A 21,658-nucleotide genomic window follows, 5' to 3' on the forward strand; every position below is an offset into this window, starting at 1 on the left:
AGAGACACGTTCTATAAAATGATAGGGATGGTCTTATTCTATATCCAGGACAGGAAGAGCTGTGTGTCTGTGTGATGTTCAAGCCTTCGTTAGTTTCCCAAAATCCAAACTATTCTTGATGAACCATCTGAGTGATATCACACATCTGACAACATCAACTTGCAATAGAAATATCTCATCCTTTGATCTATATGTCAGGAAAGTCTTTCTTTTCCAGCATATCAAAGTAAAACTTTCATTGCTTTATTAACTATTAAACTCTTCAGAGTGCCTTAGTGAGGTATGTTGAGTCAGTGGACTGTGACTGTAACATTGTCAGGCTGAGATTGAAGTTCAAAATAAAACTAACTCTGACAAAGTCTGAATGGGAAGTGTGTCATCACAGCAGGGCTGTTAGAACAGATAACAGGACTGTGGGCTTTTAATCATCTCTCTAAAAAGCACTAATCTTTATCTCACCATCTTCTGTCTCACAGTGTGGGAGGTGGAGCTCACAGACAGCGTCCTCAGCACAGTGGATATTGAACAGCGGCCCAGCAGCCATCTTGCCAGCTGATTGGAGGAGGCTTTCATCCCACTGGACAGTGTTGTAGAGGAGCTCCGCCTCCTGATCAACAACAAACACCAGTCCAGTTAAAGAACACTGGAACATACCTGGACCAGGACACCTGAACCTGCAGGACACAGAAGGTAGAATGAGCCGACACACAAACACCATATAACTGTCTAAGAGGAGCACACTGAGCATGAAGGGGAAGAGGAGGAACCATCCATGAGACCACCAACACTGCAGAGATGACATCAGCTGAATTACCTGTATGACACTTTGGTAGATTCAGTTTTCAGTTCAGGTGTGAAGCTCTGTGGAGACTGTGGTCCAGAAAGAAACATCATCAGTTTGACTGGAAATAACCAACACACAGGTCAATCTGAACTGAAGCACAGAAGCAGCAGCCATGTTGGAAATCAGACGGTAGAACTGATCAGACAGAAATCTAACTGTTCATCTGAAAGCCAGACTGCTGATCAATCAGCTGATTCATCGTGACCTCAAAATGATGTTTGTCCAGATTTTAAAGAGCTCCAGATGACGGATTAAGGGAACAAACTGGACTGAAACTTTTATGTGTGTCTGTCTTATTGTGATCTAACTCAGAAACTCCTTTTCTATCACTCAATATAAAAAAATGTAAACAATAGTTTCAGTTTCTGTCCTTTCCTCTTTCTCTGCTCAAAGAGATTAAATCATTGCCAGCTACAGGAGATATTGGTTGAATATTTGTTCTCCATTTCCTGCCATGTGCCGAGCCTCGAAATCGGTCTGGAGCATCAGGACAGATATTTGACCTCTCACCTTGTCCAGGTTTTTGTCCTCTGACACATCCATCTTTGTCTCTGCTGTTATTGGACTCTGTTTGACATCAGAATCACCTGATGGGAGGAGAAGACACAGCAGATAGCAGAAATCAGTGTTCACATCCTCTGACTCAGATCTGATGATGGAGAAACTGTAGAGTCCCGCAGGAGCAGCTCAAAACCTCCTGTCATCACGTTTCTCTCAGATGATCCTGGTTTTCTATTGGCTGTGTACCAATCTGAAAGTTACCAGCTGCAGCCACCTGTTGTATTTATAGACTGACTGATAAACAGCTGCTGTGCTGCAGAAAGTGAAATTAAAATCTGGGATTAGCTCTGTGTGGATGAGCAAATAACTCCATCGAACCAAATGATCCAAAAATAACCTGAATACAATAATCAATGTTTACTGAAAGGAACCATGTTCATCTGTTATACATTACATGAAATTAAAAACCTCCACACATTAAAATAAATAATCTGAAATCATATGGTTTTGTAATTTTCCTAGAAATTTGAAACCTTTAATGTAAACAACTTAAATATATAAAATGATCAAGCAACACGTAGGATTATATTATTACTCATATTGAAAGTACTGTTCACAAGCTGACAGTATTAAACTTAAATATGATGATGTGATCAGGTGGCCATGTGGTCCAAACATGTTCAGACTTTAAGGATCCAGAGCCACTTTAAGGATCCTTTTCCACAAAAGTCTGTTGTTGAAATAGGGTGAACCAAAATACAACACATAAAGATATTGATGAAGAGAGCACAGTCAGTTTGGTGAGCAGGACTCAGAGGTTCAGGACTCACAGGTTTTCTTTGTGGAAGCTTTAATCAGTCTGTTGTCGAGCCTGTAGAGACAAAAACAACCACAACAGTGAGACAGTGAGTGGAACATGCTCAGGTTCTCTCATAGATTGATTATGAAAAACAGATGGTGATGATCCGACATCAGACTCAGCAGATAAATATAAACTGATCCTGTATCAATAATAAAAACAGAAAAACTGTTTCCAGAGAGCCTGATCAGACTGAATAGTATCAAGGGTGAGTTGTCTCTTTTCTCACAATAGGATGGTGCCCTGCGGTTCACTTTAGTATTACTAATTATTATTAACATTCTGGTAACTAAAATTTGAGAACCGATGGAAACCGGGGTGGTGGTATCAAAACAGTTTAATAAGCTGCATCTGAGCCAGTCAGCTCCCTGGAACAGTATTTTTGTTTGTTGCTGTACTGGGCTGGTTCCTGATTACTAATGTCTGATTGGCTTACTAAATATTTGCTTTCATTGAAACAATGAAGGATTTTTTTTTAACCAGACCTGACCAAATCAGAACAGAATAAAACAGACGTTAGCATGAAGATCCTCAGTGAGGATCAGTATAATATCAGCCTGATGTCTGCAGGTCAGAGTCACCACAACTGTAACATCATATTAATCTGAGAGCAGAAATAAAACATGAGTCTGACCTCAGAGTCTCCAGTCTACAGTGAGGACTCTCCAGAAAACCACACAGATCCTTCAGTCCTGAATCCTGCAGATTGTTCTGACTCAGGTCCACTTCTCTGAGACGAGAGGAGTTGGACTTCAGAGCTGAGACCAGAGAAGAACAGCTGATCTCTGACAAACCGCAGCTCTTCAACCTGAGTAAAGAATAAAAGGTGTGACTTTAGGAGACAAAGTTCCTGCTTGAAAGTGTTCAATGTTTCATCATCTGTTCAGAGCTGAAGGTTTAGAAAGTAGAAGTTTAGAAAATGAAAGTCAAACAGCTGAACCAACAGGAAGCAGCTTCACAACAATCAAATACAAACAGCTCTCATTATAATAATAACACGCTGCTGCTTCCATAAAGACGTAGTGACTTCACCTCTTAAACTCTACCAGCTCCACCTGTGGCTCCATCTGTACAAACTCATGTTCATTAGAGAGTCTACTAAACATCCTCAAGTTTTCAAAGACAACAAACATGTTAGACTGAATTCTGCAGAAAAGTCAACACATGGGTCACAACATCTGGAACTTCATTCAGCATTACCCCTTTTAACAAACATGCTGAGTTTGGTCTGAATCTCTCTGTTAGTCTGCTTCAGTCAGATGAATTAATAGTTGTGTTGGGAAAAAAAAACAAAAAACAAACAAACAAACAAACAAACAAAAACACTGAATATGTATTTGTTCATGTCAGTGTGGAAAAATTTTTCCGGTCATTGAAACACTGAAGGACTTTTCTTCTTTTCTTCAAGTTTTAAATCTTTAGTTCAACATTTCTCTGCCACACTGACTGGACTAAACCAGAGAAGAGGAAAACAGACGTCAGCATGAAGATCCTCAGTGTGGATCAGTATAATATCAGCCTGATGTCTGCAGGTCAGAGTCACCACAACTGTAACATCATATTAATCTGAGAGCAGAAATAAAACATGAGTCTGACCTCAGAGTCTCCAGTCTGCAGTGAGGACTCTTCAGAAAACCACACAGATCCTTCAGTCCTGAATCCTGCAGGTTGTTCCAACTCAGGTCCAGTTTTCTGAGATGGGAGGGGTTGGACTTCAGAGCTGAGACCAAAGAAGACCAGCTGATCTCTGAGAGCCAGCAATAAATCAACCTGAGTGAAGAATAAAAGATGTGACTTTAGGAGACAAAGTTCCTGCTTGAAAGTGTTCAATGTTTCATCACCTGTTCAGAGCTGAAGGTTTAGAAAGTAGAAGTTTAGAAAATGAAAGTCAAACAGCTGAACCAACAGGAAGCAGCTTCACAACAGTCAAAGACCAACAGTGACAAGATTTAATGAGAAAATCAAACACTTGAAAGAACCTGAATTGACTCAAACTGTCAATATTGTGAATATAAATTGTGTGAAATTCAAATGTCATGTTCAAATGATTGAAATTCAGTTTTCAAAAGTTACTTTCAAACTATCTAACAGTTTAAATGTTAAAAACCTGAAGAGGATTTTCCCTCAAATATAAACCTGTCTGCAGGTCAGAGTCACCACAACTGTAACATCATATTAATCTGAGTGCAGAAATAAAACATGAGTCTGACCTCAGAGTCTCCAGTCTACAGTGAGGACTCTTCAGAAAACCACACAGATCCTTCAGTCCTGAATCCTGCAGGTCGTTCAGACTCAGGTCCAGTTCTCTGAGATGGGAGGGGTTGGACTTCAGAGCTGAGACCAGAGAAGAACAGCTGATCTCTGACAAACTGGAGTTGTCAAATCTGAATTAGGAAGAAAAGATGCAGATAAAATCATTGATAATCAGTCAGAAATGTTCAGAAGACTTAAAAACAAAGTTCCACCACATTCTGTCTGGATGTTTGAAGTGTTTCTTTAATGTAATTGTCATTTCAGCCACTGGAGGCTGAAGTTCAGCAGCTCCTCACTCTAAAACAAAGTGATTCCCTCAGCTGACCTGCGGCTGCAGTGGAATACAGGACATACTTGTGTGTAGGAATACAGCAGATGGCTGCTTCATAAATATGTGGCAGCAAAGGAAAGTTCTGCTTTGACGTGAAGATGAAGCTGTAAAATCTTCTAAATGAAGAACATTTCAACATGTGTGGGACTGTTTGTTTTCAAAGTGTGTAGAAGAGCTTTTTGATGTTGACTCCGTCCACAGCAGCTCATCACTCAGCTTCTGTACCGCTGCTCTGAACTCCATCTACTGCAGTAACACACTGACTGAGTATGACCACACCACAAAGAAACACAACTATCACTGTGCTGCACATGAACTGTGCTCAGTGCAGGGAAACCTGTGGTGGAGCTCCAATCTTTTGGAAATATTAGCTTTCAGAGCACACATGTCTGAAAGCCCCATGAGGGCTGGAGTCTCAACAACACAACTGACTCTGGTCCTCAGCTCCACACCCTCCAAGTCTGAAGACATTTATTAGGACATTAGATTCAGCGGTGGATTAAAGATCTACCACAGTGGACTGACCTCAGAGTCTCCAGTCTACAGTCTGGACTCTCCACAAGATCACGCAGCTCCTTCACATCTGGATCCTGCAGGAGGTTTCCTCTCAGGTCCAGTTCTCTGAGATGGGAGGGGTTGGACTTCAGAGCTGAGGCCAGAGAAGAACAGCTGATCTCTGACAACCAACAGCATCTCACCCTGGAAAAAAGAAGAAATCATAGAGATCAGATGACTGATAATCAGTCAGAAATGTCTTGTTCCAGAACTTCTCCACCTTTTCAAACTCATCACCCACTTTAACATCTCACATGTTGCTGGTCCGAATCAGACGTTGTCCCAATACAAAGACCAAGACTTTAAAGATCCCGTCCTGAGATAGGACCAAGGTCTCCCTTGGATTCTGCCTGGAGATCAAACATGTGAAACCAACTGTTTGGTTCCTGACTTTTCCTTATTAATATATTAAACAAGAAAATTCAACTTTTGGAAAAGAATGACAACCTTTATTGTTATTACAACTGTTATTATAAACATTAAACAACTATTTAAAATAGGTAATATATTTGACTTTGTTATTAAGATAATAACTGGATTAAACATAAATAATCTAAAACAATAATTGAACAGACCTCAGAGTCTCCAGTCCACAAACTGGACTCTCCAGAAAACCACACAGATCCTTCAGTCCTGAATCCTGCAGGTCATTGTTGTGACTCAGGTCCAGTTCTCTGAGATGGGAGGGGTTGGACTTCAGAGCTGAGCCCAGAGAAGAACAGCTGATCTCTGACAAACCGCAACTCTTCAACCTGAGTAAAGAATAAAAGATGTGACTTTAGGAGACAAAGTTCCTGCTTGAAAGCATTCAATGTTTCGTCATCTTTTCAGATGTGAAGGTTTAGAAAGTAGAATTTTAGAAAATTAAAGTCAAACAGCTGAGCCAACAGGGAGCCAAATACAAACAGTGATTTAATTTAATGAGAAAATGAAAAAACACTTAAAAGAACCTGAACTGACTCAAACTGTCAGAATGGTGAATATAAATTCAAATGTCAATTTTAAATGATTGAAAATAAGTTTTCAAAAGTTACTTTCAAACATTTAACAGTTTAAATGTTAAAAACCTGAAGAGGATTTTCCCTCATAAATATAAACCTGTCTGCAGGTCACAGTCACCACAACTGTAACAACTGTAATGCTGTCCTACACTGATCAGTATAAATGTCCACCACGACTCTGGCTCAAAGGGGAGTCAGCTCAGCTCTCTCAGGGACACCCGTTCTCTGTATGTGTATAAATGGCAAGTCTTTATGTTCCAGTTGTGCGGCATATAGGGAGGACCCAATTTCCTGCTGTATAAGTGTTGTTTTGTGTTTCTTTCAGAGCTTGCAAGACAAAGGCTTGTCCCCCTCCTCCTTAAAGGTCTACTTGGCGGCAATTTTTGCCTGCCATGTTGACATTGATGGAAAATCAGTGGGGTGCCACACATTAGTGTCCTGGTTTATGAAAGGCGCTCGCGTTTGCAGCTGCCTGTAAGATGTGTTTTTCCCAGGTGGGATTTGTTGACGGTGCTGGAAGGGCTTTCGGCGTCACAATTTGAGCCTGTCAACACAGCCGAGTGGAAGTACATATCCCGGAAATGTTATCATTATTAGCCCTGTCTACAGCGAAGAAAGTCAGTGATTTGATTGCCTTGTCAGTACTGTGACCATGCATAACCTTTTCAGCAGATGGGCGCCGGCCCTAATCCCGTTTATCAGTGGAAGAATATTGAGGCTATTAGCATTCTGCCCTCCTCCCTTTTCTTTAGCAGAAGAAGAGTGCTTGCATAGACTGTGCCCAGTCTGTACCCTCTCAACATATTTGGAGAGGACTCGCACACTGCGCCGTTCTGACCAACTATTTGTTTGTTATGGGTCACAGGCTCGGTGTAGGACGCTATCCAGAGAGCGTCTGTCTCGTTGGATAGTGGAAGCCATAACTATAGTCTATTTCTCTGAAGGGAAGGACCCTCCGGAGGGCCTGAGGGGTCATTCTACCCGGGTGTTTCTACTTCATGGGTGCTTTTGCACGGGGTGTCTGTGGAGGACATGGGTGTGGCTGCTTCATGGTCAACTCCAAACATGTTCGAGAGATATTATAGTCTTGATGTGGAAGAAGCATCCTTTGCGCACGTTGTTTTGTCCGCAGCCAGTGATACGTTTTGGCTTATCATACCATCGTAGTCTATATAAAGGGATAACTCATTGTGAGTGCGCCAGGGTTTCCTATGTTAATTCCTCCTTGGGTCAGAAGGGTTGCACATAGCTGTGTGCTTTTCTTGGCCATCAAGGTTGGTAGTATGCATTGTTAAGAACTAAGTTTGAAATGAAGTAAAACGTTGGGGTTGTGTTACAACCCAGGTGAAAGAGTGAAGAATGAGAGTTTTTACTATTTCAGCCTTGCTGGCGCTCTGGGAGGGCTGAATACACTACTGTGGATGACGACGGCAGGTGCTCAGGGAGTAACAGACACGGGGGCAGACTCAGGTGCATCATAGCACAGGAGCATATCACCTGTCTGTGACGTGATTTGGGTGGTGGTAGAAGTTTATAAAGTTTATAAATTCACTCGTAAAACCTGGGTTGTAGCACAACCCCAATGTTTTTTGCCCTCCTTGTTCACAGGGTGGCATCCATTCTGCGTGTGTGTCCCATTTCCTGTTCCAGGTGTATATGTGTGATTGGCATGTTCTTCTCTTTTAATGGGGAGTTTTCCTGTAGTGGGGCGTCTCTTTCTTCCTGCTCCCAGCTCTGGATCATGCTACTACAAAAGTTTTTGTTCCCTTTTGTTTGTTCAGGATTCTGGACTTGAACACTTGTTAACGAAGGCTAAGTCTCGACTCATAGTAGAGACCGCTGAGTGTCAGGACAAGTTTGGCTGCACGGCACTCAGGCTCAACATCCAAAGTTGCGTGGCAGCCACGGCCACTTGACCTGAGCCAGTCCCAGTCAATCCACAGTAGATAACACCCCTTCCAGACTGAGATTAATAAGAGGCAGCGCTATACATAATCCAAGGCACAACACCCTATTACCACATATGTAGTTTTATTTTCATTGTTATATTAAACGAGCAGTCCTAGTAGCTGTAGGGTAGGTATTTGTTTTCAATAAACTTTTTCTCCTGTTTCATTATTAGAGAGGTAAATTTGCTTGAGGATGAGGATGATTAAAACAGAGAGTAGAGCAACACAACAGTTGATCCACAAACACAGATTAAAGTAAAGACACAGTTGCACAAACACAGTATAGTGAAGCATTGATTCTACTCTGTGTTCAACCAGGTTCATTCATCCACAGAGCATCATGTCAGCAGTCCACTCAACCTCTGATGTCTTTGAACCCCTTAAATGTTTTCCTAAATGAGAACTTCATCATCACAACTGTGACAGATGCCAAAAGCAGCAGAAATGTTGTGTCCACCTCCCTAAAAGTAAATTTTCCTCAGTGAACATGGAATTCACCACTGGAGGATTCACCATGAGGACGCAAGCATGACCCAGCATGCACCTGTTGGCTCAGCAACATGTGTGTGTTTAATTTGTTTCATTTAGTGTGTTTTCCAGGTGAATCAAATCAGTGATTCATTATGGCGCATGAAGCTTTGTAAGCTGATGACAATCTCCAAATTAAACAAACCTCTTCAGTTTATTTTACTTGATTTAATTAAAACATAAGAAATATATAAAAATTCTTGAAACAAACATGAATTCTCACCTGAGAGTTTCCAGCTCACAGTGTGGACTCTCCAGTCCAGCAGACAGCAGCTTCACTCCTGAATCCTGCAGGTTGTTGTTACTCAGGTCCAGATCTCTCAGACTAGAGGACTGGGAGCTGAGGACTGAGGACAGAGCTTCACAGCTTCTGTCTGAGAGGTTACAGCCACTCAGTCTGAAGAGGAATCAGAAAAACAAGAGAAAATGATTTCAAAAATGTGTTCTTGGTTTGAGCAAATAAAAAGATTTAGTTGATCTTGTTGGATTTATTTGCACATACAGAACTTTGTTGGAGGCTTTGACCACTGGCAGCAGCCTCAGAAGAGCCTCCTCTGAAGCAGAGTATTTCTTCAGGTCAAACACGTCCAGATCTTTTTCTGATGACAGTAAGATGAAGACCAGAGCTGACCATTGAGCAGGAGACAGTTTATCTGTGGAGAGACGTCCTGATCTCAGGGACTGTTGGATCTCCTCCACCAGAGAACCATCATTCAGTTCATTCAGACAGTGAAACAGGTTGATACTTTTCTCTGGAGACAGATCCTCACTGATCTTCTTCTTGATGTACTGGACTGTTTTCTGATTGGTCTCTGAGCTACTTCCTGTCTGTGTCACCAGGCCTCGTAGGAGAGTTTGGTTGGTCTGCAGTGAAAGACCCAGAAGGAACCGGAGGAACAAGTCCAGGTGTCCATGTGAACTCTGTAAGGCCTTATCCACAGCACTCTGGTAGAGACATGTTGGTTTAGATCCAGTCCCTATGAATTTAAACCTTAGAGTTCTTGTTTGTTTTTCTGCCATCAGACTGACTCCAGAGTTGATGAAGGTCAGATGGACATGAAGAGCAGCCAGAAACTCCTGAACACTCAGATGGACGAAGCAGAAGACCTTGTCCTGGTACAGCCCTGTCTCCTCTTTGAAGATCTGTGTCAACACTCCTGAGTAAACTGATGCTGCTCTGATATCGATGCCACACTCTGTCAGGTCTGATTCATAGAAGATCAGGTTTCCTTTCTGCAGCTGTTCAAAAGCCACTTTTCCCAGAGACTCAATCATCTTCCTGGTCTCTGGACTCCAGTGAGGATCTGACTCAGCTCCTCCGTCGTACTTGACCTTCTTCACTTTGGACTGAACCACCAGGAAGTGGATGTACATCTCAGTCAGGGTCTTGGGCAGCTCTCCTCCCTCTCTGGTCTTCAACACCTCCTCCAGAACTGTAGCAGTGATCCAGCAGAAGACTGGGATGTGGCACATGATGTGGAGGCTTCGTGAGGTCTTGATGTGGGAGATGATCCTGCTGGCCTGCTCCTCATGTCTGAACCTCTTCCTGAAGTACTCCTCCTTCTGCAGGTCATTGAACCCTCTTACCTCTGTCACCATGTCAACACACTGAGGAGGGATCTGATTGGCTGCTGCAGGTCGTGTGGTTATCCAGAGGCGAGCAGAGGGAAGCAGTTTCCCCCTGATGAGGTTTGTCAGCAGCACGTCCACTGAGGTGGACTCTGTAGGATCAGTCAGGACCTCAGTGTTGTGGAAGTCCAGAGGAAGTCGACACTCATCCAGACCATCAAAGATGAACACAACCTGGAACTGATCAAAGCTGCAGATTCCTGCTTCTTTGGTTTCAGTGAAGAAGAGATGAACAAGTTCCACCAAGCTGAACTTCTTCTCTTTCAGCACATTCAGCTCTCTGAAGGTGAAGGGGAATGTGAACTCTATGTCCTGGTTGGCTTTGTCTTCAGCCCAGTCCAGAGTGAACTTCTGTGTTAAGACGGTTTTCCCAATGCCAGCCACTCCCTTTGTCATCACTGTTCTGATTGGTTGGTCTCTTCCAGGTGGGGGTTTAAAGATGTCTTCTTGTCTGATGCTTGTTTCTGCTCTGTCCTGTTTCCTGGATGCTGTTTCAATCTGTCTGACCTCATGTTCCTCATTGACCTCTCCAGTCCCTCCCTCTGTGATGTAGAGCTCTGTGTAAATCTGATTCAGAAGGGTTGGGTTTCCTGCTTTAGAGATCCCCTCAAACACACACTGGAACTTCTTCTTCAGGCCAGATTTTAGTTTACGTCGACAAATTGGCACATTAAACTCTGAATGGGTGAAGTACAAATAATATCAAAGAATAAATTACAAGGTTGATGTTAATTCTCCTAAGGAATAAGAATATGATCATTTCTCTTCGTCTCCTGAGACTTTAGTAAATGTCTAATTGAACCATCATGTTAAATCCTCTTACTGCTCTGCAGACAGTCAGCCAGCTCCTCACGCTTCATCCTCCTCAGGAAGTTCACTGTGATCTTCAGAAATGCCTCTCTGCTCCTCCTCTGCTCTTCATCCACCTCATCATCCTCATTCTTCATGAATTGTGGGTAATCTGGACTCAGACTGTTTTTGATTTTCTTCAGCTCGTTCTTCACAAAACAGACGATGTTCTCCTCCAGCAGCTGGAACACAATAACATCCTGTGTAAAGTTCACTCTCAGTATAAACTGATGGATCAAAGAATCAGATCATCAGTCAGCAGAGTTCAACTTTAGCTGCTGCTGTATCATCTGCTGCCACGTCTCTTTCCAGAGCTACACAGAAAGATTCAGACCTGCTGACTTCACTAAACTAACTTCACTGGTGTAACTTACTAAGTTTGACTTCTGACAATTCTGACAACACAGAGATCCTGATCATCACATGAAGACCAAACTGATACAGCCCTTCAACACATCAACTTAGGAAGTGAAAATTCGGGGTATTAACTGTGACTGAAGATGGATCAGACCACCTGAACTAGTTCACTGATGAATTATTCCATCTTTAAACCCTGTAGAGACAGAGTCCATGGAGGTCCAGGACTGAATCTGATTAACTTTGGTCTTTGTTATTAAGTCACAGCTGAAATTTTCTGGAAAACAACTAAATAAACTTTTCTTTAAGATTCACTGTAGATGAAGAAGGAGGAGCAGAAATGTCTTTGACTCAAGTCTTTGTTGGTGTCTGTTGTAGTCACTGGATGAACATTTACACACCATAAATATGGAGTCCAGGTCTGTGTGATGATGTTTGTCAGACTGAACTCTGAGGAGAAAAGACACAAACACACAGTTTGTTCCAGGAGTTTTCTATGAACACCAGAGAAACTGATAGACAAGCTTTGATACCTTTAATGAGTCACACAACAACAAATGATCAGCTTTTACCTATTTTCTTTGATAGAATCATCCATAGACCGATCACTCTTCATGGACACACAGCTCAGTTCAGGAGAATCTGGTCTTGACTTCTGGTTGCTAGTAGAAACAAAGTTGACTTTCAAAACATCAACAATGAAGAAACTGAGCAGAAACTGATCAGTTTAAATTAAAGTACTCCAATCAAGTTTTCATTTGTATCAACATCAGTCACCCAGAAATTTACATATCACTTTGACTTGAATGTTTTTCATTTGACTCACATGGAGCATTTTGTTACTTTAATTGAAAAGCACAGAACAAACAAAGATTGTTATGATTATTATCATTGTCATGAATAGTTGAGGAATAAAGAAAATGTAAGTGACAGTGAGAGTGAATAATGATGGAGCAGTGATCTGAGTGCTGAGCTCTGACAGATGGACAGTTAGAGATCCTCATCTCACCTCTGAGCTTTGGTCTGACTCTCATGTTCCCCACACAGAGTGGTTTTAGAGGGAGGGGCTCCCTCCTCTCTGTCCTCACACTGATTCATAGCTGAGCCTCCACCTGCTGGAAAGGTGACACAATATTCATACCAAATCATTCACAGCTAACAAACACTATGTAACTTTGAGTCCAACCAACAGATGGAGCCATTCAGAAATATAGATTTCTTCTTACTTTTATATCAGAATCTAGTTTTTATTTCTTATTTGAAGACAATGTCTTGTAATGAGAAAATTATATGTAAAACATTTCATTTGTAAAACAAACCCCATCAAGTAAATGCCTGAAGAAGCATCTTCATGACAGTTTTTTTTTTTTTTTAACCACATCCCCCACAAGTTATGTTTGTATTAACAGCTGTAGTGTCATTTTATAATCTCTGGTGTTAATATTTTACTAAAATTCTGCAATACATCTTGTAACTTTATTGGAAAAACAGATCTTTTTTTTTTTGTTTTATAACAAAGCCACAAACATTTTTTGGAAACACATTGAAGTGAATTGTCAGATGACATTCTGTTGGTTTAACTGATATCATGCTGATGTTGTCAGCAGTAAATTTATGAGTTCATGTCTTTATGGCAAACATTTTAAGATATCTTGTTACTAAGTGACCACATCATCCACAACCAACCCTCTTTATCTTGAATCTGAACAGGGAGCCGTTAGGAGTTTGATGGTTCATCATCACGATTAAAGCATTCACTGACTGCAACATTTAAATTAATAGACCAGTTTCCTTTAATGGTGAACTGGATGAACTGACCAGTATAACACAAACTGGTCAGTTATTTTATCACTTTGTCTATCTCCCTGTCTTTTTCAGTATTTTATCCGTCAATGCAGCTAAATCTTTTAATATTTGCATTTTTTTTTTCTTTACAATCTGTTTTTAAATCAGTTCAACATTCACTGACACAAACAGGATGAAGGCTGTCGGTTACGTTACCTGATGGTTGAACTGATCTTCATGCAGCTGATGAGTGAAGGTGAACTTTAACTCCAGCTTCCATGAAAAAAATAAAGACAACATATCCATGTATATCTGACAGCAGGAGGATTTCTAAAGTTGTTGATCCAAACACAGTCTGAACTCTCTGTGTAAAACTAAATATGACTTACAGGAAAATCTGATACCAGAGTAGCTCTGAACTTTGGAATAATTTGAAGTCAATCATTAATCGACAGTAATAATCCACATCAGGTAGATCACAAGGCTCCAATGACCTTTGATTTATATGATGTGTTGTACAATATGGGACAAATAAATGATCCTTTATCTTTTAATACATTTAGAAAACATTTTTACACATGCTCAGATTCACAGTTATGTTTGTCTACAATTATCAGATTAGAAATAGCATAGTGGCGTTATATATGACAGCGTTTATATAATATAATATAATATAATATATGTCTACAGTGTATATCTAGAGTTCTCTGGTGAGACACATAACATCTTCAGCATCAGCACATCAGCAGCTCACCCTGCTACTAGACCACCACAGAACAGTGCGTCTCTTCAAAAGTTGCTGCCTCCTTCAAAGAGCTAAGAGACACTGAGGAACCAGAGGCCTGTATCACAAAGCTGGATTAACATGCCTGGGATCTGTTTTAGTGATCCAGCTTCACTTACCCAGACATCCACAATCCTGATAAGCTGTCTCACAAAGCTGTTATCATCTTGCTCACATAAAAGGGGCTGGTTTGCTGCATCCGACCAACCAACCCATGATGCAAAAGGGACCTTCTGCTGCTGTCATCAGATTCAGTGATGTCTTCATCAGGGTCTTTATCCTTCCCTGGTGTGTCCAAAAGTTTGGAGGACAAAGTTTACACATCATTAACTGTCTTTGAGGAGAAATAATCAAACACCAAGTCAATTTCTTCTTCTCTGTATTTTCACCTGTCGGTCCAGGTGTGCTCTGACTAACAGGACTTCAGCCTGCTGACCTACACTGAGCTGCTCTGTTTCCTCTGAAAGAACAAGTCTTTAATTCGAGTTCAAACTGAGGCAGTAACTGCAGCAGTGAGAAATGTTTTTCCATGCTAACGAAGCCTAATTAGCTAATTAAGATACGTTAGTATGCTAGCTAAATTAGCAAAGTTAGCATGCTAACCAAATTAGCTAACTTAGCTATGTTAGCATAACGACGGAACGACCTTTAAGGAGGACTCTGCTAAATATGTCTATGAAAAGCTGTTTTCAGGAATTCAGCGTTAGAGTTCTTACCTGAACTCCGGTGAATATTTGCTACAATATTGCTGCAGGAAGACGGAAATGTGTTTCAAAACTCAGACTGGTGAATTTACAGCATTTAGTTAGCAGCACTGCTCGTTTTTTTCAGCTCACTTATAAGTTTTATTTTATTTTCCATTTTCCTACAAAATGTCAAGCTGCAGCCACTTTTAACAACTTTACACAACACGCTGTCACTCCAAATGATTGACACCACTGAGAGCCAATGACAACTGAGAGGACATGGACGGACCAATCAGGTTATAGGGGGGAGGGAGCCTCCATGTATTATCAGTTTCAGTCCAAAAGTAGAAAACAGGAAGTTCACTTACTGTAAAATGTCTCCTGTTGATTCACCACCATCATGATCGCACAGCTGATCGATGGACGAGCCGGCTTCAAAGCTGAGCCACTCGGTTTTACTTAATACCAACCTTCACTAAAGAGGAGCTAAAACTTCGGGATTCATTTAGATCCTGTTGTGTAATTCTTTATATTTGTCTGTGTGGTTTCAATGTAAATAGTTCAAAGTTTATGAATGATTTACATTCAATTAGAGATTAAACATTTTTTCAAACGGTGTTGGATCTTTGGGTTTCTGTACTTTATCATTTATTGTTTGTGTCATGAGTCTCCAAGTTTGGTAAATATATAAATCAAGCCATGTAAATAATAAACATTATCTTCTGATCTGAAATACGTTGTATCTCTCCTCGTAAAAAGAGCCGATCTCTGAATGTGCTCCTGCTGCTGGCTCTCTCTCAGCTGATCCCAGCTGATCCGCTCCGAGGCTGACAACCAAATGTTCCTCATGTAAGTCAAGCGATGAAATGAGTTCATCCTCTCATCTGAACTTTATCAGGGAGATGAAAATTTCAATTTCAACCTCTTTTTCTAATAACAGCTGATTTGTGTTTTACTTAATTCCTGTCGTTCATTCGCGAAATGAGTCCTGTGCGTCTTTGTGCGCATGCGCGTATCCTTTTGAATCGAACACTCGAGTGTGACGCGTGGGAGAGCGATTAAAGACAGGAAATGCCTTTGATCTCCAGTGACGTCACACAGTCTCGGTGTGGAGTTATTATACAGTTGTTGATGTTGTTAGGTAAACCACTCCAACCACTCAGAGACAAGAACAGCCTCAATAGAAAACAAAGTTAGAAGAAGGTTCCAGGAACAATCTGCAATGGAGCAGAACAGGATCAACATGAGCATGAAGATCACCCACGAGGCTGTTCTGCCCATCGTCAGAAAACATTTTGGCCGACTGTCTGCAGGTGAGTGGCGCTTGATGGCTGCAGGAATTTTGGAGCCAGAAACAACATCTGTACTGGCCGACCTTTGCACTGAACTGGTCCAGTTTCTCTGTACTGTTACCATCAAAGTCCTCAGACCCCTAACTGAGGACAGTTTCCAGAAGAGAGAACCTGATGCTGAATTCAACGCCTCTTTGGGAAATATACAAACAGGTGCAGGAGAAATACTTTACCAGAGCTTTGCTTTGGAATTAAACGCCCCACACAGGAAATGTAAGAGTGCCGAGCAGCTAACAGAGCTGATTGATACAGAGGTTTTAGAAAAGGTGAACTCCGTTCTATCTGAGGCCATCAAACGCCCTGTTTGGCCATCAGAGCCAGTTTGTTTGACCAGAGGCTCTGTTTCCAACATCCGAACTCTCCATCATATGGTGTATCATGTCAGCAGATGTCTTCAAAAATGTTTGAAGAAAGTCAGCTCCCGCTGCCTGGGATGGTGTTGGAAGCCAACAAGCATGGATTCTGCCCCATGGAGGGCCTCTGCGTCTACATCAAGGATGGTTGAAACAGTGAAACCAGAGGACTGCGAGACTCCTCTTAGCCTTAAAGCCAACATCTCTGTCTCCTCAGCCAGTAAAGCTGTGACTGACATCGTTGTCAAATGGTCCAGCGGGTCAGACGTGGCAGCAAAGGGAGAAGACTCCGCCCTGTCTCACGCCTCTGTGGAGGCTCAGGACGCAGCGTCACACATTGTGAAAGGAATAATAGCAGATCCCCATTACAATGGCTCAGAATGTGCTGCTGAAGGCAGCCAGAGAAACGTCCCACCCCAGCCTCACTTTAATGTGCGGACAATTCTCCCCAAGCTCAGAGAGTTTTTCACTTCACAGCCCAGCACTTCAGACCACATTCATTACAAAGAGAGAGTTTTAGACTCTGTCTTACATGAAGTCATCAGGATGGAGGAAGGAAGACTACAGCTTTCTCCTGAGGTTCTGTACGCCATGACAGAGGACACAGTGGAACAGTTCCTGCAGAAGATTCTCCTCTGGATGCCCAGAGAAAATAATTACAGTGACAGTGAAGTGTCTGCTGCTCTCACTGACATCGAGGAAGTGATCACAGACATGCTGCACACGGCAGAGGAAGGTCAAATCAGAGCCAGCAAGAGGACTTCTTCACGTTCAGGTCAGACACCATTTTCCTTTGAGGCCGCAGCGTCTGGACCGATGAGAAGAAGAAAAGGCTTTGCACACGTTGACAGTCATGGGTTGATACTGCACAAGTTGGCTCAAAGACGATCTGTTGACGAGTGTTCTGACAGCCTTCCTCCATCATCTTTTTACCCCAGTGCAGCATCAGCCACGCCTGTGAAGCCGTCATCAGAGTCCACTGAGAGCTCCTTTCATGTCTCCAATGAGATGAGCAGGAACATAATAACTGCTCTTGTCCTGAGGCTCCTCACTAAACTCCCCAACACAACTGGAGGCTCCCCGCAGGCCGTAGAAACGGACACCATCATCCAGCGTCTGTCAGCCCTCGCGCAGGAAGACGTGAAGGTCCGTGGCTCTATTTTCAGGAAGAAGAAGGACACCATGAAAGAGCTGAACCAGACCATTATTAAGGAGCTTTTCAAGGAGTTTGGCTCTGCAGAGAAACTTCTGGAGGCTGCAACAGCATCACAAGACTCATCTTTTGATGACGCTCTGGTCAAACATCTCCTGAAGGCCCTCCTCAATCCGCCCAAGAAGAAGAAGTCCAAAGTGGCCCGGTTTTTCTCAGCCATGAGGAAGACTTTATTCAGACCAACAGCCTGACTGGACTCCCAGCCCCAGTCTTTGCTGTGAAGGGTACGACCAGTGTGCTGGCGTAGGGTTTACTCCGGGTGCTCCGGTTTCCCCAATCTTTGATTATTAAAAAAACAATGACAAAAACCCAGAGGAGGAGTTTGTTTTTAATCGCTGAAAGGTCAGTCAGAAGGAGAAGAATTATTTGGGCCAAACGATGCCTCTTGTGCTGTTGAATCTGACTCTTACTTTGAACCTGGTTTGATAATGTAAAATGTATAATGTATAATCATTCCAATGTAAAATTAAAATAAAATACAAATAATAATAAAAACAGTCAAAGACATTTTGTTTCCAAGCCCTTAAAGGTGTAAATATTACACATGTTGATCACGATGAAAAAAAAAAGTAATCTTTATATCATTACAACAAGATGATGCACAAACCTTCACACACAGGAAGGACGAGAACAAAGTTTCTATTCATGTGTCTGAGAAGAAAAAATTGCTGCCATATATCTTCTTGTGATGCCATTAAAAATCAAACTACACAATAGGTGGAAGAGAAATCTGACAGAGCTCAAACATGATTGACTCAGCAGGGCATTTACTTTGTCACTACTGTGTACTCAGATCTGAGGAAGAGAAAATGTCCTTTGTGGTTTCAGATCTGTTTGACTCAAACATCTATTTTGGCTGATGCCAAACTAACTTTGGCTCTCTATGACAAAACAGGTTGTCTTCATGTCAAGGGAAGTTCAGTAAGTAAGTTTCAGAACCTGGTAAGATTCAGGTTCCACCGAGATTTGAACTCGGATCGCTGGATTCAGAGTCCAGAGTGCTAACCATTACACCATGGAACCCTGCAGGTGTGCAATCATATAGATGTGAACGGAATTGTAGTCTTTGAAAAGTGTTGACTAAAATACCTTTGTCCCCAAACACACCTCACAGCAGGAGAGGTGGAAGATAAGTGGTTTCTGTCAGAAGTGGGATTTCACAGCTACCAAAGTCGTGCGAACCAACTAGCAGACAATTGGTCACCTACCAAGATAAAAATATATATAATCACGCTGTGCACGTGCAAATGAAGATCATTATATGCATCATAATCATGGACCAGCAAAGATGGTGACAGATAGAACATCATGTTATGTCAGCACCACAAAAGTAGTACAAAGCATCTAATCTTTACTGTCTTGTAAACAGGAGATCCTGGGTTCAAATCCCAGCAGTGCCTTGAGCTTAATGTTAAATGTTATAGATATAACAGACACAGCTTTAGTTAATAATGAGAATTTAGTGGTTTCAACCTCAAATCCTTGAACACTGTCTGGTTAACATGTTTCGGTGATGTTAGACTTCTATGGACCGTTTTTGCAGAATCAACAACTAATCACTCCACAACGAGACTGTGTGACGTCACTGGAGATCAAAGGCATTTCCTGCCTTTCATTGATGCCCCACGCGACACAGATGGATTCGTCACACTCTCACGTTCGCTTCAAATGAATGAGTGCATGCAGTTTCTGTAGTGTAGTGACCATCATGACTCTTAACAAAGTTTGTCTCCTGTTAAGAAAGGGCAATCACCACATTTTAATCTGCTCAACAGCAGGGTACAACTCAGACAGACTAAAGCCATCTGAACACCGATGAGGATGGGATTCAAACCCACGCGTGCAGAGCACAACGGATTAGCAGTCCATCGCCTTAACCACTCGGCCACCTCGTCATGAACACAAAGGTACATGTGATGACAAAAAAACATCCATTGGGAAGAAGCTGCAGCACCTGAACAGGGACTTGAACCCTGGATCCTCAGATTAAAAGTCTGATGCTCTTCAATAAGATCTGACTTCATTTTCCAAGCTGCCCCCTCGCGGTCATTTGATACACTGCAGGTGGAAATCTCAGTACTTTTTAACCACCACAGCCGCTTTGACAGAAAGTGGATGTGGTGGTTAAAAATTACACAAAACTCCAGAGGACATTGCAAACTGAACGTAATGAGCAGAGTGGCACAGTGGAAGCGTGCTGGGCCCATAACCCAGAGGTTGATGGATCGAAACCATCCTCTGCTATTTATACACACTACATGAGATTTTCAGCAGCACTGATTAACAGGAAAACATTGAGAACTCTGTCTGTCATATCTATAATATTGATCATTGTAACCTACAGCTGATGAAAACCCAGAAGTACTTTTTTTCTACAACATCTGACTTTGAGCAACAAGGAGCTGCTGGGAGACATGAAGACTGTGCAGTTTAGTGACTGGTCAGAGAGAGTGCTGTGTCCTTTTAATGAAACTTATATGAATTTAACTCAACAACCTTAAACTTTATCAATGAGACACTGAACCCAGGATCTCCTGTTTACTAGACAGTCGCTTTGACCAACTAAACCACAGCACCACTCTGATGTACAGGGATGTATTTTGGATCTGAAAATACCCCCAACATACGTGGCTGACCATCATGAGTCTGAACAAGGTTTCTTTAGCATATAATAAACTGTCACATTAATGTCCTGAATGATCTGACCTTTTCCTGTTCCATCAGTAACCATCAAAGGAGATGCTGATTCTGTGATGTCACAAAGGTTCTAATGACATCACAGAGATCAAAGACTCCTCCCACCTTTTAGTCATGTCCTCCACCATAGAGTGCACACTGTTAATGCAGCTCAAAACACAAACGTAGTCATGCCAGATACCTTTGAGTTCTGCCGACAGAAGCAACAACAGAAGTGGAACCACTTTTCACTGCTATGCCGATGATCCCCTCCTGTTTGTGCCTAACAGCCGTGACTATAATGTGAACCACTGAAGGGAAGAAGATGCATCGCCTGAACAGGGACTTGAACCCTGGCCCCTCAGATTAAAAGTCTGATGCTCTACCGACTGAGCTACTCAGGATGAAATTCAATTAATCATTCCAAATTGGCTTGTTGGACAATCAGCCATTTCCCAGCCAGGGGCTGATACTGCAGGTCATCAAGACTGTTAAAGGAACTGAGGTTCTAGTCCCAACAACTAACTTGTGATTATTAACAAGTCAGTGCTCAAGTTAAGGCAACATTTGTGACGTTCAGATGTTCTTCATCCCCACGTCCCGACCATTGATAAAACTTGCTGATTTGAAATCACCAACACTACCCCAACTAATAGCACTTACTGCTCTCACAGCACAAGTCTGTGCTTCAGTTCGGGAAATGTTGATTCATGAATTTAGCTGATCTCACAAAATTTACCAAAAGTGGTTATATCTTTTGCCCAAATTCCAACCAGGACAACCCCAAAGAGAAGCACTTATGCACAAGAATCCATCAGTGTCTCTGATTGGAGTGATCCGAGTTAGATCTGAAGAAAACATGGCTCCAAGACTTACTGTTGTTTTTGTAAATTAACACTGAAGTGGAAAAAGAGAGCAAAGAGAATAGAAGTCACATTCAGCAATTTCAGCAAAACCAACTGGATTCTCTTGCATTTTGAAAGCCCGACTTCCTGCCTGTCTCATCGGCGAGAAAATAAAAGATACAGTCAAATAAAGAAAAAATTAAAAACAAGTCCCTCTTGTGATCATTGTGCTGGATTTTATTTTATTTTTTTTTTTTGAGGGAGTTCCTGTTTTCTGTTCAAGTGATAGTTTTTTGAGCTCTCTTTGG

General features: G+C 41.9%; 1 protein-coding gene and 2 non-coding genes across 3 annotated transcripts; all 3 read right to left on the reverse strand.

The window, feature by feature from the left end:
- Nucleotides 1-433: 433 nt before the first annotated feature.
- On the reverse strand, nucleotides 434-7,411 carry LOC115057422 (uncharacterized). Its single transcript, XM_029524535.1, has 6 exons — nucleotides 7,326-7,411; nucleotides 3,801-3,974; nucleotides 2,176-2,216; nucleotides 1,355-1,431; nucleotides 815-870; nucleotides 434-674 (listed from the first exon to the last, which is right to left on the reverse strand). Exons 1-6 carry the CDS (start codon nucleotides 7,409-7,411, stop codon nucleotides 434-436), a joined length of 675 nt encoding a protein of 224 aa, XP_029380395.1.
- An 11,369-nt stretch (nucleotides 7,412-18,780) lies between these two features.
- On the reverse strand, nucleotides 18,781-18,852 carry trnaq-cug (transfer RNA glutamine (anticodon CUG)). Its single transcript has one exon. It is a non-coding gene; the product is annotated as a tRNA-Gln (tRNA).
- Nucleotides 18,853-20,836: 1,984 nt separating this feature from the next.
- On the reverse strand, nucleotides 20,837-20,909 carry trnak-uuu (transfer RNA lysine (anticodon UUU)). The gene has a single exon. It is a non-coding gene; the product is annotated as a tRNA-Lys (tRNA).
- Nucleotides 20,910-21,658: the final 749 nt, after the last annotated feature.

Source organism: Echeneis naucrates, chromosome 2, assembly GCF_900963305.1.
Source record: "Echeneis naucrates chromosome 2, fEcheNa1.1, whole genome shotgun sequence".
NCBI lineage: Eukaryota > Metazoa > Chordata > Actinopteri > Carangiformes > Echeneidae > Echeneis > Echeneis naucrates.

Excerpts from the sequence above, each read along its gene's own strand:
- LOC115057422 (XM_029524535.1), bottom strand. The coding sequence starts at position 7,411 with ATGTTTGGAGTTGACCATGAAGCAGCCACACCCATGTCCTCCACAGAC. Across the intron at positions 871-1,354 it reads AGGACAAAAACCTGGACAAG|TCTCCACAGAGCTTCACACC; the intron begins GTGAGAGGTCAA and ends TCTGGACCACAG. Across the intron at positions 675-814 it reads TCTACCAAAGTGTCATACAG|GTTCAGGTGTCCTGGTCCAG; the intron begins GTAATTCAGCTG and ends TGTGTCCTGCAG.